The sequence below is a fragment of the Bubalus bubalis genome, chromosome 9, assembly GCF_019923935.1.
Source record: "Bubalus bubalis isolate 160015118507 breed Murrah chromosome 9, NDDB_SH_1, whole genome shotgun sequence".
In the NCBI taxonomy this organism is placed as follows: domain Eukaryota; kingdom Metazoa; phylum Chordata; class Mammalia; order Artiodactyla; family Bovidae; genus Bubalus; species Bubalus bubalis.
Window position 1 is genome coordinate 98,229,628 of NC_059165.1, and position 16,945 is coordinate 98,246,572.

The 16,945-nt window shown below is 52.7% G+C and overlaps 1 protein-coding gene across 1 annotated transcript; it reads right to left on the reverse strand.

Moving 5' to 3' along the window:
* Positions 1-1,192: 1,192 nt before the first annotated feature.
* On the reverse strand, positions 1,193-16,615 carry MAN2B1 (mannosidase alpha class 2B member 1). The gene is made up of 24 exons (XM_006041597.3): positions 16,391-16,615; positions 15,612-15,714; positions 15,261-15,434; positions 14,566-14,759; positions 13,789-13,921; positions 13,423-13,568; positions 12,517-12,633; positions 9,339-9,424; positions 9,135-9,255; positions 8,977-9,055; positions 8,692-8,801; positions 8,339-8,446; positions 7,930-8,046; positions 6,971-7,117; positions 5,801-5,898; positions 5,598-5,715; positions 3,901-4,019; positions 3,719-3,820; positions 3,460-3,547; positions 3,212-3,292; positions 2,585-2,812; positions 2,003-2,158; positions 1,809-1,911; positions 1,193-1,428 (listed from the first exon to the last, which is right to left on the reverse strand). The coding sequence occupies exons 1-24, from the start codon at positions 16,550-16,552 to the stop codon at positions 1,319-1,321; spliced, it is 3,000 nt and encodes a 999-aa protein (XP_006041659.1). The 5' UTR covers positions 16,553-16,615; the 3' UTR covers positions 1,193-1,318.
* Between the last annotated feature and the right edge of the window lie 330 nt (positions 16,616-16,945).

Here is a 16,945-nt window from a genome sequence, read left to right on the forward strand (position 1 = left end):
GACTTGGATGCCCACCTGGGGCCTCTCTGGTTTCTCTCTCTACAGGGAGACTTGGAAAACTTTTCAAGAGGTGCATCTGGCACCCAGATCCCATCTGTGATCTGCCCAGGGGCTCCAAGCTGGCCCAGGTCCATGCCTGTTACCCACCCAAGGAGGCTGTAGACATACCTTCTGGAGGCACATCTGACAATCAGGGGCCTAAGCATCCAACACTGGTCTCTCCGTGGGCTGCAGGTGGGCATGGCAATGCCTTCCCAGCCTCCAGACCGCCTTCAAGGGACCCACACAAAACTGTACTGACTTCCTTTCAATTCTAAGCCTCAGGTCTCCTTCCTCTGAAACAGATTCCAGAATATTCCAGAACACCAGAACCAGGGCATGCCAGGCTCTCTGCCTGTCTCCTGGGAGGCCCACATCTCCAGCCCACCTGTCCAAGGCCTAGCTTTGGAACCTGGCTCTGATTCTTCTTTCATATCCCGCCCTCCCAGGACCGCTGAGATTCCCCACCTTCAGGGCCCCAAGGTAGAGTTTGGGAGGTCTGCAGGGTATGTCTGGCTTTCTGGGCCCAGGACAAGCCAATACAAGTCTGTCCTCAGTGGCTTCTCAGAACAGCTGTGCCAGGGATCTCCTTGGCAGTCCAGTGGTTAGGAGTCGGCGCTTTCACTGCCATGGCCCTGGGGTTCAATCCCTGATCTGGGAACTAAGACCCCACAAGGCACAAGGAGCAGCAAAAATAAAAAATAAACAAAAACACAGATGTGTCACAGCCCTAGGGGATGGAAGAGTGAAGCAGGAGTGGAGGAGGGAGTGGTGGGTGGGGTGGGATATGAACTGTGTAGAGTATGGTCTGGGGATTCAGGCCAGCAAGTGGCCTTCCTGAAAGAACTCGGGTCAAGGGTCAGCTAGGATTTGCTGACCTTGTGTTTTTGTGTTTAGTCACTCAGTCATGTCCAACACTTTGGGACCCCATGGACTGTACCCAGCCGGGATCCTCTGTCCATGGAATTTTCCAGACAAGACTACTCCCTACTCCAGGGATCTTCCCAACCCAGGATTGAACCCATGTCTCCTGCATTGGCAGACAGATTCTTACCACTGTGCCACCTGGGAAGCCCCTGCTGACCTTTCTAGGTCATAAATTCCACTGCCCTCAAAAAAAAAAAAGGAAACCCACACCCAGTCACACCTGGACTTGAGTCTTGGTAGTGACATTTTAATGGCTTTCATTGGTGGTAGCAAGAGCAACAAGGGGGAGAACTGGCTCTGCCCCGGGAGAGCGAACTCAGGCTCGGAGCCGGTAATCTTGTATCCAGTGGGTCTAGCCGTCCTCTTCCCATTGGACCGAAGCCAAGAAGGTACGGATTTCCATGGGCTGCAGCGTGATGGTGGCGGAGACCGGACGGGAAGGAGAAGGATGGGGTGCGGGGCCTGGGGAGGTGGAGGGGAGAAGTGAGGGGTGCAGACTTCCTCCGCCTTAACGTCCCCTGTGCGCCCTCCCCTGAACACAGACATAGCGCTTTAAGTCTTTCCCCAGGCCCTCACTCCCAGACCCTTCAACTGTTTCCTAGAGCCTAGATGCCACCCCCAGATGCTCAAATCTCTCCGCAGTGTCTGGGCGCTGTCCTCACACCCACAAGTCCCACCCGCAAGGACTGTCAAGCCACATCACTCCCTTAAACCCCTAACCTAAATCTGAACACCGACTGACTCCGACCCTCCAAGCTCTATACCTGGACCTGGTCAACATTCCCGTACCTCCCACACTGACCCCCCCGCCCCTCACCACCCCGCTCCGGGCAGGCTCCTACCCGTGTCCGTTGTCCACTGGAGCCTGGAGGCGTAGGCCAGGAGCTGGTTGGCCGCCAGCGTGGTCTCCCGCAGGTTGGTGATGGTGAAGGCGGAAAACAAGTTCTGCGGGCAGTGAAGGGGCCCGGATGAGTTGGGACAAAGCAGGGTTTCCCCTCCCTCCTCTCCCCAGTCTCCTTCCCATCTCTATCCTCACCGTCAAGTCCAGGGTCACCGGGGAGCTCAAGTTGCGGCCCGAGTCCTCCCCTACGGCGAACTGGTGCTCTAAACGCAGCAGCAGCGTCTCCGGGCCCCAGCGGGCCAATGTGAGCAGACGTACCGAGGGTGGCAGCTCGCGGCGGAGCCCAGAGAACTGAGGGAAAGAGTGGGGCGGGGCTGAGCCGGGAGGGGCGGGGCTGAGAGGCTTCAGGAGGCGGAGATTCAGCGCGGAGGGGCGGGCCTTGGCCGTGCTCCGGAGGCGGGGCTCAGCCAGGACTGGGAAGACTGAGCCAATGAGGGGACCCGGCGATGCTAGGTTAGCGGCAGAACGGTTCTCATGCCCTGACAGAGTTAGGATTGGGATGAAGCCGGGAGAGAGCCGGTGTTGGAGAAGTTGAGTGGGCGAGAGGGTTGGCCCGAGACTACGCTGAGCTAAGCGAAGGGGATTCGCTTACGTCCTCCCCAGGACGAGTAGGAACAGGCAAGGTGGGTCTCAGTTAAACCTAGGAAAACCCGCCCTCAACCCCGCCCCTCCCTCCGCAGGCTTTCTTAGGGTCCTCTTTCTGCCGCGCCTCCTCACCTGCGTGCGTGGGGCTTTCTCGAGGCGATACCGCGCGCCGCCACCTTGAGCCAGCACCACCTGCGGGGCCAGGACCTCCATCTCCGCCTGTAACCGGTGCCTGGCGGCCGCAGTCTCCTTCTTATCCAACAGCACGAGGTGACGTCCTCGCACCCAAAGCCCCGACCCCTCCTTGTTCAGCGGCTCCCCAACTCCGCGTGCATCGTCCTTCAGCAGCCTTCGGTGCACCTGCGGGGAGAGTGGCCAAGAGAGAGTGAGGGTTCCTGTAGCCAATTTCTGGGCCGGAAACTGGGTGAAAGTATGTGGGGATTTCAAGGGGAGAAAAAAAGAATATTGGGGGGAAGGGGTAAACGTGGGGATCCGACCTAACAACGGGCTAGGGCAGACGGCGGTAAGGATCTAATGGGGGCGTGCATAGGGTAAATCAGGGCCTGGAGCGGAGGTTTGGGTAGGGATTGGATAAAAGCACGGGGTGAATGTCTCACAGAGGAATGGAGGGTTCAGCTTAGCGGGGACCACAAACAGAGGGGTGCACCTAGCAAAAGAAACTGGCTTCAGAGTCCTGTAGAGGGCAGGAAAGGAACTGGTGGAAGGACCCTGACTTAGATGGGGGCTCAGGCCACTAACCATGAGTTCCAAAGAGCCATCGCTCAGGCTACTGCCCCCCTGGGACCGGTCAGTCAGCACAGTCAGCTGCATGTTCCCATCCTGAGGGGTAAAGGGTGAGTGAGGGGCTGCACTGCTGGCCGGCCCTGGCTCCCAGGCAGGCCCCACAGGGACGGTGGAGACTGCTGAGGACAGTTAGGAGATGTCAAGAACAGGTCTCTGTAAAGGGGTGTCAGGAAAAGGTGGGGAGCAGGTTGGGGGATGGGTACCGTGATGTAAATGCGGCTGTTGACTGGATAGTAATTTCCAGCCACGGGTTCAGTCTGGTTCAGCTTCCAGGTAGGTCTATAATTCCGCCTGGGGTGGGGTGGGATTTGATCAGGCCTGGAGTCTGGCTCCCTTCCCCCCACTCACCCACTCCTCCTTCATCCTCTCCCTCCCACAGTCATTAGGATCAGCAGATGCCCCCTCACTGCCCTGGGCCCCAGCACACCACAGACCACCCCTCGGTGCCCCCAGTCTCTCCACCTCCTCTCCAGGATCTCCCGGCCATTGCTGTCAGTGTAGAAGAGTCCGCCTGTCGCCAATGCAGTGTCAAAGCGACTGATGACCTCCTTCCCCCAGCCGTCTCTATACCCAATGGGATGGCAAGGTGGTGAGCTTCACTTTAACCTCACTTTGCCCTGCCCCCAGCCCCCAGCCCCACTCACCCCACAGGTATTGGCCCCACTGTCCACTCCAGCTCCAGGTGCCGTTGTCTGGGATACAGGCGAACCACCTGGGAACACCAGGCTGAGAAGTTCTGGTGTACTTCCTGCACCAAGGATGCCTGTGGGCACATGGGAGTGGGGGCAGGTGTAAGCGTGCACCTGAGCAAAGGTGAGCCCTGCAAATGTCCACCCCAGCTGTGATGATCACAAAGGCCTACATCAGGGTCAACCCCACTAATAGCTTCGGAGCCCAACCCACCTTCCCTACCTGCCTAGGTTTGATGCCTAGTCATCAAACATCAAATGACTTTATACCTCAGTCATTGCCATGTAAGTTTTTTTGAGTGTGGCATACATTCTTGCTGCCCATGCATGTGTGCTAAGTCGTTTCAGTTGTATATAAACTCTCTGCAACCCTATGGACTATAGCCCACTAGGCTCCTCTGTCCATGGGATTCTCTAGGCAAGAATACTGGGAGTGGGTAGCCATGCCCTCCTCCAGGGGATCTTCCCAACCCAGGGATCGAACCCACATCTCTTATGTTTCCTGCATTGGCAGGTGGGTTCTTTACCACTAGTGCCACCTGGGAAGCCCCACCATTACCCTATCTGCCCTCCTTAGAATAGGATTCTAGCTTTGCACATGGCTTCCTGGAATAGACTGTATTTTTCAGTCTTCCCTGAGGCTTGCAGTAGCTGTGTGACCATGTTTGCCTACTGGAAACTGATCAAAGTGTTATGAACAAAGTTCCTTGCCCCTTCCTCTCCTCCACTGGCTCAAATGTAAATGTGATGGCTGGAGCTTGAGCAGCCATCTTGGGCCATGAAGTGGAAGGTAAATGTACAGAAGGCAGAGCAATAAGTTAGAAAGGAGGACTTTGCTGGAAGTTCAGAGGTTAAGACTCTGCACTTCCACTGCAGGGGGCACAGGTTCAATCTCTGGTTGGGGAACTAATATCCCACTAATTTCCCACATGCCATGTTCAGCTCAGCCAAAATAATAAAAAATAAGATAGAAGGGACCTAGATGATTATTGGATCATTCCACCTGCCTAAACTTTCTATTAGATGAAAAGAAACTTCCATCTTGTTTTAGGCATGGTTATTTGAGTAACTCTGTTACAACAGGCAAAACTGTATCCTAACACAGTGACCTAGGTATGCAGGTATTCACTCATGTGAGACCTGCCCCACTCCCTCCCTAAAAGGAAACATCAGTGAGAGGCCTCAGGAAACCTGCAAGCATGAGCCCCTGATTCCAACCAGATGCACCCTCAGATATCCATTCTAAGTGAGAATCACCCAAACCCTATCCAAGTGTGAACCCTCAAATCACCCTAGATAAAATCCCTTCCTATCACAGATCCCTAATGAAATTTTCAGGCAGTTACACCTGACTCTGTGCATTCAGGGGCCAAATGGGAACAGCCTACCACCAATTTCAAAGCTAAGTACATTCTTGATCCCCACGACAGATGTGAAATGCCTTTCTATGGGCCTCCATGGTATAACTGTCATACAACCAGCTGTGATTATCAACCCTGTGTGAAAATCCTCAAGTATTCCCCTCTGGTCTTAGCCTTCTTATCTATTGGAGATGTAAATTCTCCCCACCACCCCTCACAAGGCACATTACCCTCCACATGCACCCCACCCTGCACACCCTGTCCCCAAGTGCCCACTCTCAGCCCCCTGACCTTCACAAGGTGGGTCTGAGCCCAGTGGCTCACGAACAGTGGTTTGCTCTGGTTGGGTCTGAAGATGTAGGCACCGGAGGCCTGGGAGCTTAGGTTGTTACCTGTACTGGCGTTGTACCTAGGGCCAGGGCAGGTGAGAGTCAGACAAGGGACCTCAGCTCTGTTCACACACCCCACCCCCCGACCTGGTGGTCCTCTCTCACCAGTAGAAGGCTTGGCGAACAGGCAGCAAGAGATTCTGCTCCAGGTTCTCCAACTCCATCAAGAGCCCTGTGTTAGGGTCAAACCTAGCCCGGAGGTACTGGGGAGAAAAGGGTGGACAGACATTAATGACCATCACTTCAACCAATGGCTCTTCCCAGGGCTCAGGAGCAAACACTGGTGTTGGGCAGGAAGGATCACATGTCTGAAATGCTGAATTAAAGACTGCAAAGTGGGAATTCCCTGGCAGACGGGTGATTTAGACTCACAGCTTGCATGGTAGAGGGAGAGTGTTCAATTCCTGGTGGGGAAAATAAGGTCCACCCACCCCTCCCTCCTCTCTCTCTCTCATTGTGCATCACTGGTAGCAAATTCTAACAGCTCCATTTTCTACCTTATCCTCAATCTGACCACTTCTCCCCACTTCCATGGCCTTTCCTTCCCCATCTGCTTGGGACCCAGGCTGCCTGTGCAACTGAAAGAGGAACCACAAGGCCAGGACCCAAGATTATTAGGGCCCATAGAAATGTATAAATCTCCATTTCTTTTAGGATCAGAAGAAAACTTGAATGAAGTAATAATGAATACATCAGGTCAAAGTCTGCATGGTTACTATTCATATTCATATCCATACTATCATGAAATATAATTTTTAGCATTTTTCTATTGAAGGAGGGACCCACAAAGGCTAATGCTAGGACCCACAACAGCCTTAATGCAACCGTTTCTCCTGTGATTCCTTCATAGTAAGAGTCCTCCCCTCCGCTGGCCCTTAAGGCCCACACGATCTGACTTGTCACCTGCCCCCATCCCCAATACCTGGCTTCCATCACAATGAGTGTTCTCTGAACACCCAACACCCTTCCACCTGAGGGTGCTCCCTGCCTGCCTGGATCTCTCTTACCCCAAATGACCACACAGCTACCTCCTCCATGTCTCTGACACACCTCACTGAATTTGCAAACCCATACCTCCATCAACTCTGACATTTCTATCAAGTGTCACCCAAGGGTGACATAAGAGCCCCAAGAGAGGACACTGAGAACATACAGTGGAGGACTGATGACACAAGACCATAAACTTCAGGCCCACTGACCCACAGTCCATGTGGCTTACTGCCACATCTCAAAACTATCACCCAGAAATGGAAGGGGGTCTGAATAGGGTCTCACCTCATTCTGGATGACCAAGTCACGGGACCGGGACTTCTGGGGTCTTTGGTCAGGCATCTGGGAGACTGAGTAGATGCTGAAGCCCACGGCAGGCACTAAGGCTGAGAAAAGCAGCTCCTGACTGTCTGAACTGGGAATGGTCACCACCTCAGGTAAGGGAGGAAGAAACCAAGTCAAGAAGCTGGGATAACATGCATGAAGCCACACCACACAAACAGGAAGGGGTCAAACTTGAGGAGGGCAAGGAGTCACACCTGCCAGATGGGGAAAAGAAATTTAGGTGTTGGGCAGAGGGGGTGGGAGTGTCAGAAATGCTGAGTTAAAGATTGCAAAGAGGGAATTCCCTAGCAGTCCAGTGGTTAGACTCCACATCCACTGCAGGGGACACAAGTTTGATCCCTGGTGGGGGAACTAAGATCTTGCCAGCTGCATGGCCAAAAAAAGAGAAACAGATTCCAAGATTCAGAAGGTGGGAAATCTACCAGGAGGGTGGAGCTACTGTAGGAGGTGGGAGAAGTGAGGGAGTTAAGTGTGGGAAGAGACTCGAGACAGGGGAAGGAGGGAAAAACAGATTCTGGGGGGGAGGAAGTGGTTAAGAGGGAGAGGTCCTCAGGATGAGGAGAATATTCATAAACAGGAAATTTTTTCACAGGGAGATATTAACAAGGGGGAGATACTCATAGGCGAGGGGCGGGAACGTTCCCAAGCGGGTATGATTTAAAGGGGCAGAGGGGAAAAGTATTTAGAGGAAGAGACAGTAATGGGCAGATGATATTCATGGAAGAGGAGATCTCCAGGAAAGGGAGGGGTCCATGGGAGAAGACATCCGTAGAGGAGATAATCTTAGGGGAAATGTCCATGGGGGTAAAGGAGAAATGCCCATGGCGGGAGGTTTCCAAGGGGGTAGGTATTCATCAAGTGTGCTATACAGGGAGGAATATTTGTGGAAATGGGCTCACATCGCTGGGCACAGTTTTGCCACCGGGGTCCCTCACGAGGTAAACGTGTTTGCTGACAGGCAGCCGCACCATCCAGTCCACTTTCCGCCCCAGGGGGTTATAAACGATCACCTGGAACTGGGGTGGGATGGTCAGAGCAGACACGGGTCACAACAGGCCTTCTGCAAACCCACCCACGTGTGCAGCAACGTCCCTGGGTGAGTCAAGCCTCCAAGTGGTGCGTTGGTCCCCGTCCTGCCCCAGCTTCACTGAGCCCTCAAATATCTTGCCCCAGAGTGCTCAGTAACCAGCTGAGCCCATCAGCCCCTCCTCCTTTTCACTGGGCCCAGAGGTTTCTCTGGTTCTCGTTCCACCCACCACCCACGGGACCTGCCCCCAGCCCCGCCTCTCCCGCTCCAGGCCGGCTCACTGTCTCTGCTGTCTGGGTGAGTGGACAAATGCTGATGTTGAGCTTGTGACAAAAGGCGAAGTCCTTCTTGAAGCCGCTGAGATGAGCCAGCGCATTGCTCATGAGAACCTGGGGAGGTGTGTAAAGCAAAAGTTCCACTCTGGACGCACCTGCCGGTCTCCTCGCGATCCCGCTCTCAGCCCCGCCCCTGCCTCTCTCCGTCCCTCCTTTCACAAGCCCCGCCCCACGAGCCCTTCTGGCGGCCACTGTTTTTCGACCACGCCCCTTCCTAAGTCCGCCCCCCCCGCCCCCGCCCCCCGTGTCCAGGTCCAGTCCCTTCCTGTCTCCGCCTCCCCCAGGCCCCACCCTCGCACCTCGCAAGGCCTCCAGCCTTCTGAAAGTTGGCGGGCATAGTCGTTAGCCACGTGCTGCCGGGAGGTACCACTGACTGCATCGTGGTGCTGGAGCACCGCCATCGCCTCATCTGTAGCCAGACGGTGAGCCTAAGTGAGGTCTCCGCAGGATTCTCGGCCCAGACCCCAAGGACACGCGAAAAGTCTGGCAGGCTGGGTTCTTAAAGGCTTTAAGTAAGGGGCAGTAGAAGTCTGGAGTCCAGCTTCAGTCCCACCCCGCTGTCCCCTCGCCCGCCAGACACCTACTGAGGGGTGCACTGTCCCCGGAGCCATAGGGTCCCACGTTGGCTGCCGGACCCGCCAGCGCCTCCAGCTGGTTGCACACCTGTGGAGCAGGTGGTATGTTGGGGCACCAGTCCTGTCAGGACCCCTGGGCCAGCCTCTGGAGCCTGGAGTCCACCTACCTGCAGGAAATTGTAGCTGAGGCGCTCGTAGCGTTTGAGGGCAGGCCGGCTGGAAAAGTAACCGGTCCAGAACATGTAGGGGCCATCAGCATAGGGGAAGAAGTCATCCTTTTTCACTGACCTGCAGCGGCAGAGACATTGGGGGCAGGGCCACGACCCACAGGGCATGCCAACCCCCCGAGGCTCCCCAGTCCCCCCAAATACCAGCTGAGGTTGGCCTTGTTCAGCTCCCAGAGGTAACAGGCCGGAGTAGAGTAGAGAACATTGACGCGGATCTCGTTGGCCCGTTGCTGAGGGGAGGTGTGCCTATGTGAGCCCTCGGGAGCCCTTCCCGGGCGGGCCCACAGGTGTGCACATGCACACAAACACAGGCACACACATTCATGCACCCGGTTGGTTCAAAGTTTCTCTCTTTTTTTAAATACACAGTTTGAGTACAAAGCAACGGCTAAGTGTGAAAATGAACGTTGGCCGAAGCTAATTACCAGCCTGGCCTGGAGAGAAATTGAGGGATGCAAGAATAAACCTGAGATTTTACTAAACTTTCAATAATTCCAATTTTATTACTTAAAACTTGCATGAAGAAATGAAATATGACATTCTAGGGCAGGAATAATAATTTCTCAGCACTGTAAGATTATTGCCAAATGACACAACTGTTATAATGAATGAAGGCTCACTTTCAACTGAGGGAGGTAGAGGAACAAGGTGACCTCCATGAATTAAAGGATGTTTGTTCTGCTCAAGTTGTGTCCCCAGTGCCTTGTACCCAGTAGGTGCTCAGTAAACACTTGAATGACCTAGAGAACATTATACTTAGGTAAGTCAGAGAAAGACAGATACCATATGATATCACTTATATGTGGAATCTAAAAAATAATACAAGGGAATCTATATAGAAAACAGCCTCACAGGTATAGAAAACAAATTTATGTTTACCTAACAGGAAAGGAAGGGGGGAAGGGATAAACTAGGAGTATGGGATTACCAGATACAAACTATACATACAATAGATAAGCAACAAGGATTTACTGTATTTAGTGTCTTATAATAACCTATAGTAGAAAATAATCTGAAACAATATATAGATATAACTGAATCATTTTGGTGTATACTTGAAGCTAACACAATATTAATATTGTAAATCAGCTACGTGCTTGCTAAGTCACTTCAGTCGTGTCCAACTCTTTCTGATCCTATGGACTGTAGCCCACCAGGCTCCTCTGTCCATGGGAGTCTCTAAGCAAGAATACTAGAGTGGGTTGCCATGCTCTCCTCCAAGGGATCTTCCCGACCCAGACATAGAACCTGTGTCCCTTACGTCTCCTGCATTGGCAGGTGGATTCTTTACCACTAGCCTGCCACCTGGGAAGCCCTGTAAATCAACTACACTTCAATTTAAAAAATAAACATTTGAGTGAATGAGGGAAATGCATAGGACTTCATGACTTTATATGCAAACACATTTCTATTAATACATCGCTGAACAAACACTCATATACACATTTACACCCAATGTTCACTCAACAAACAATTCCTTAATATGCTCAAGATTGTGGACACAATCTAACCAGCGGCCAGCCCTGCCCTCATGGAATTCATAGCCAAATGCAGAGGAGAGAGATTGGTCAGTTGACTACATTCAGTCTAGATGTAACATCACAGATATTTGTGGGCACTCCTGTGAGCCCAGAGGAAAAAGCAAGCTCTCCAGCTAGGGCCTAGTGAAGGCTTCCTGGAGAAAAAGGCATCGCAACTGGTGTCTTAAAGAAGAAACAAAAGTTTTTCAGCCCCAAGTAATAATAATAAACAATACTAACATTTATTATTTACCTGGAGCTGTTCTACTGGTCTATGCAAGCTCATTAAACTTTCATCAATAGGCTTATCATAACTACTATATGTCAAATAGATAACTAATAAGGACCTACTGTATAGCACAGGGAACTCTACTCAATACTCTGTAATGACCTATATGGGAAAAGAATCTAAAACAGAGTGGATATACTGCCACTCCCTCTCTAGTATGCCTTTGACTTTAGTTCCTTATTGCTTCTCTCTCTGACTCTATAAAAGAAACTGGCATCCAGCCCTCGACAAGAAGGTTATTTTGAGACATTAGTCTGCCATCTTCTCACTCAGACAGATTTCTGAATAAAGTTGTATTCCTTGCCTCAAAAATAAAAAAATTTTAAAATGTGGATATATGTATATGTAAAACTGATTCACTTTGCTGTACACCTGAAATTAACACAACATTATAAATCAACTCTACTGCAATAAAAATTTTAAAAAAGAAAACAGCCCTATCGGGTGGGACCCACCACTGTGCCTATTTCCTAGATAAGAAAATTGAGGCACTGAGTGCTGAAAAACATTCGTCAAGGTCACAGAGTCAGTAAGTGGCAAAGCCAGGCTTTGAACTTCATCTCCAGTAAAATGTAGTGTGTGAACGAGAAAGCAGGAGAAAAACCAAGTATGACAGTATGAACTCCTGGTAGCCCAGGAACATAGGTATGTGCAGGAGGAAGTGGTCACGGTGTTGAAAGCTCCTCAGAGACCAGAGGCTTGGGGACGACTGGGAAATGTCGTCTGGAAGGCCTTTGGTGACATAGCTGAGAACTGTTTTTGGTGAAACAGCAGTGCAGCGGGTGGTGAAAAGTGAGGACATTAAAGATGGTGCCAGTAGACAATTCTGGGGATGGAAGTGATGGGAGAGGGGAGATGAGGTTCTGTGCTAATGGCAGAGGGACTGCCTGCCCACACTGCCACAGGCCATTTACAGGGGCCATGACAACACCTCCTTGGTAGGCAGAATAATGGCCACCCAAAGATGTCCATGTCCTGCTCCCCAGAACCTGTGACTGTTAGGTTACATGGTAAAAGGGAATTAAAACCACAGAATTAAGGCTGTTAATCAGCTGACTTTAAAACATTATCCTGGATTATCTAGTGGGCCCAATGTAATCACAAAGTTATCTTAAAGCGGAAGAGGGAGGATAAAGAAGTGAGAGTGAGAAAAAAAGAGATATGATAACAGAGGCAGGGTCAGACAGTTGCTACCTTTCTGGCTTTGAAGATGGAGGATGCCACGAACCAAGGAATGTGGACGGCCTCTAGAAGCTGGATGAGGCAAGGAGACTTTCCCCTAGAGCTTCCAGAAGAACACAGCCCTGCTGACATCTTGATTTTAGCCCAGTGAGACCCATGTCAGACTTGTGACCTACAGAACTGTAAGGTAATATGCTTGCTGTTGTTTTAAGCCACTAAGTTTATGGTAGCTTATTAAAGTATAGAAAACTAAGATAGCACCTATAGATAATGTATGTGACCCAAGGCCCTGGGATACAAATACAGGTGCCCACGGGGCAGGCACACTCACCTGGGCATTGACCAACTGGATGAGCTTGTCAAGATTTTTGAACCACGTGTTGGCATTCTCGTACTGGAAGTCTGAGCCCATGGTCATCACAGTGTGTTTGGTGCGGTAGAGCTTACCCTGCAGGCAAGATGGGGGTATCCTCAGGCTAGGGTGTCCTTGGGCCACCCCTGTGGACAGCTGTGTCTTGGTATATATGTGGTCAAGAATATGAGTGCACAGGGCTTCCCTGGTGGCTCAGTGGTAAAGACTCTGCCAATGCAGGAGACATGGGTTTGATCCCTGATCTGGGAAGATGGCACATGCCTCAGAGCAACTAAGCCCTGCACCACAACTCTCGAGCCTGTGCTCTAGAGCCTGGGAGCTGCAACTACTGAAGCCCAAGAGCCTTAGAGCCCATGCTCCACAACAAAAGAAGCCACTGTAATGAGAAGCCCAAGTATCACAACTAGAGAGTAGCCCCCACTTGCCGAAACTAGAAAAATGTCCACATAGCAACAAAGACCCAGTACAGCCAAAAATAAATGATAAAATTATTTTTTTTTTAATAAAAAGAATGTGAGTGCACAGAGGCATGGGGGGTAGGGGTGGAAGTGTGTCACATGGGAGCAGAGGGACACACAGAAAAAGAGCCACAAGCGGTTGAGGAATTCTCTTGGGCCTACCACCCAGACATGGGTACTGAGGTCCTGTGCCATGCTGTCTAGCAAACATGGTGGGGATGTGCTCTGGCGAAGGGCTCCACCTTTCTAATCAGAAATGCACACAAATCCAGGAGCAGGGTATGGTGATGGTGAATGGAATTTTACCTTCCCCCAGTGAAAGTGAGGAAGTGCTAGGGATTGTCTGGGCCGATGGAAGGGCCCAATGCGTGTACACTAGAGGCATAGGTTCTGGACACCCAGTTACCTGGTCAGTGGCCAACTTCAGGAAGTAACGGACCAGCTCCTTTGCGTTGTACTCCGGGCTGCGCGTGTCCTCCACAACGGGCTTGTCGGCACACAGCATGTCCCAGCACAGACCTTCCGGCGGGTTGTACATATTGGGGAGCACACCTGCGGACCACATTAGGTTCAGGGGGTGGTCATGGCCCCTAGACCTGCCAGGCCTCACCGGGGATGGATTTCAGAATTTGCCAGGCCCAGTGCAAACTGCAAATGGTGGGCCCCTGTTCATAAACTACTAGGAATTTCAAGACAATGATAGCAGACCATAAACCAAGCCCAGGGCCCTTCTGAGCATGGGGGCGGCCCTCTTTCCACTCTACCACCTTACTGGTGAAGAGGTCGGCAGTGGGAGGCTTCAGGCTGGTGCTGGCCCGCCACACCTGCTCCATCTGCAGCGTCTTTTTCCGCACCTTCTTGTCTTGATAATCCAGGCGTCCAAAGAAGAAGCCGTCAAAACCCATCTGGAGATGGGGAGGGATGACGAGCGGGATGGGAGAACAAGAGCGGGCAGGATGAATAAGGGACCAGTCCTCTCATCACCAACCACCAACCTCTCACGCACAGGGAGAAAAACCAAGTCAAAGACCAGTGAGGCCCTCCAGTTCATTTCAAAGTTTGGGGAAGGTCAGAAGCCCTGCGGAAGCGCTGGGAGGGAGCAAGTCCAATGCTACAACCCACCTCCACCTTCCCCAGCTCTAGGAGGCCTTCCCCCTTCCGCAGCCTAGCAAGGGAAGGGGGATGGTCATGGCACACGTTATGAAGCCGGCTGAAAAACCGCAGGCCCTAACCAGCCACCCAGCTTGGCCAAGAGCCAGGATCAGAGCAAACTGGATGGAATCAAGGGAGGGGGAAGACTCAGCTGGACAAGGGAGGTCGGGGTGTATGGGAATAGGTGATGAGGGTCAACCTAGGCTAGGACAGAGCAGAGCCAAGGCCAGAGCAAAAAAAGAATGGGATTCACATGTCACCCAAGAGGCAGGGTCTTAAGCGGCGAGAGGGCCAGGGGTAGGGCCTGGTTCGGGTGAAATTGCAGAAAAGGGCGGGACTTGGATGACAGAGGAGGAGTCAGAAAGAATGAAGGGGCGGACCCAAGAGATCTGAAAACCTGCGCGAACAGTGAGGCTTGCTCCCGAGAGTGGCCGAATGGATCGATGTGCCAGGCCACACGGGGGCGCCCGTCGCTGCCGAACGTCTCCTCCAGGAAGCGCAGCCCGAGTGTCATCTGGTCGATGATGGCTCCGTAGTGGGTGGTCGCCTCATCGTTCATCACCCAGCCACCGTTGGCAAACTCTAGGCGTCCTGTGCCGGGAGGGGCAAAGTCCGAGTCAGTTGTCAGGGCCAGGAGTGGCGCCAGGGTTGGTGAGGCCAGGGACGAGAAGACCTGCCTAAACGACCAGGCCTGAGAGAAGGGTCAAGGGTCACTCTCAGGCCAGTGTAAGAGAGCTATGGAACAGAAGGCCCCCTTGTACAACAGGCTTTCTAGAGGATTCACTGGAGGTGGGGCCTTACAGGATGTTTAGGAGTTCTCCAAAAAAGGGAAATTCCAGGCAGGTGCAGCCACATACGGAGAAGGCAATGGCAACCCACTCCAGTGTTCTTGCCTGGAGAATCCCAGGGATGGGGGAGCCTCGTGGGCTGCTGTCTATGGGGTCGCACAGAGTCGGACACGATTGAAGCGACTTAGCAGCAGCAGCAACCACATACAGGCTGCAAATGGCATGATAAAATCTCAGAAGCCAGGGTGATAGAGATAGAAGCTGGGCTTGGCTTCCTCTTTTCACTTCCTGAAGGGAGGCTCACCCTGGCGCACCAGTTCCCTCACGATTTTCTGTGTTGCATTTGTCTGCTGGTGCCACCAACGCGAGAAGAAGGCGATTTCCACATAGATGAAGCGGCGGGTGGGATTCGCCAGCAAGGAAGAGATGACGGAGTCTAGGATGTACTGTACACCCGCCGGCTGGATGTTATTGTAGACTGTGGGCACAGGGGTCAGGCAATCAGGAATCAGCAAGCCAAGGGAAACATTCTTAGACACAGGAGCCCAAGCTGGGTGTTGCCCCCACCCTGACTGTCCAGGTCTGAAAAGGCATTTGAAGGGCTCTGCAGGACCATGGGAGTCCCAGGGGCCACTCCCCACCCGCCTCTACTCACTGCCATAGAAGTACTGGTCCACCGTCTTGAGCCAGCCTACATCATCATGTGTGTGAGGTACCAGGTGTACATTCAGCATGTCTGGCTTCACCTTCGGGCATGTCTGCACAGGGACCCCAAACACACATTCACTCTGTCAGTAACCCCAAGGTTAAGAGGCAGGCTGCAGTGGGGGGTTGGGAGGATAAAAGGTAAGTCTTGATCTAGAAGCAAGTGACTTAGGTGGGGATCGGCTCCCCTAAGAAGGACACACATAGTTGTGTCATAGATGTACTCCCCAACTGACCGAACTCAGAGCACCTCTCGTTCATGCCCTGGGGAAACATTAGTAGTAGCTAATGTTTATTAAGATTTGTTAATACCAAGCAGCCACCCTGGGACCTGAGGGCAACATTATCTCCAGTTTTCAGATGAGAATACAGAGGATCAGGGAAGTGAAGTGACTTGGCCAAGGTCACAAGTGGAGAAGTCAGGTTAAAACTTCAGGCAGCTGACTCCCAACTCTCAACCAGTCCCCACCACACTTACAGCCCGCTCATGTAAATGCTTGCAAAGTCCAGGTAAGCCAATCCACAGAAGCAAGAGACAGACACAGACAGCCCCATTCTCAGACTAACACAGCCAGTCTTCTCAGTAACACAAAGCATGAACCAGATCACACTGTCATATTAGCAACCATTCACTGGGCACCCACAAAACAGACCCACCCGCACACCTCCGGACTCTACTGGAGGCTTCACTATGGCTCTTGTACATTTCCACTAGCGGGCCGCGCTCACCTTGTATCCCGCCGCCCAAGCGCAGGGCGCTGCTAGGAACAACACAAAGAGGGAGGAGAGAGGCGGGAGCGGTGGCCGCAGCGCGCGGGAGCTCGTCCGGGATCCTACCGCGCCCCGGCAGCCGCCAGCACGAACCCCTGAAGGCCGCGCGTCACCAACCATGTCTCTGCAGCTGCCGCCGCCGCCGCCACCGCCTCCACCTCCCGGGGTTCTCCGGCCAGGCTGAGGCCGAGTAAATGCTCCGCCTCCAGAACGCGACCTGGCCAATGGGCACAGGCGGGGGCGTGCCCGAGGCGTGACCACGTCCATCACGAGACCCATGCGGTAGCTCTGGGTACAGCTGGGGGCTTTAGGACCGAAAGAAGGTACTGGCGCGTCACACCCTCAGGGTGCTGCTTTGGCCAGTGGAGCCTTTAGCGTCTTGTGGCCTCTATGTGACCGGAGTGCCCTATAGTGTGCCCCCCACCACCACCACCACCGGCGCCTAAGTCTCAGATTTTCCCGCGGATGCTAAGTTTGCCTTGGAGGTAGAGTATTGCCTAGGATTCTAGGTAT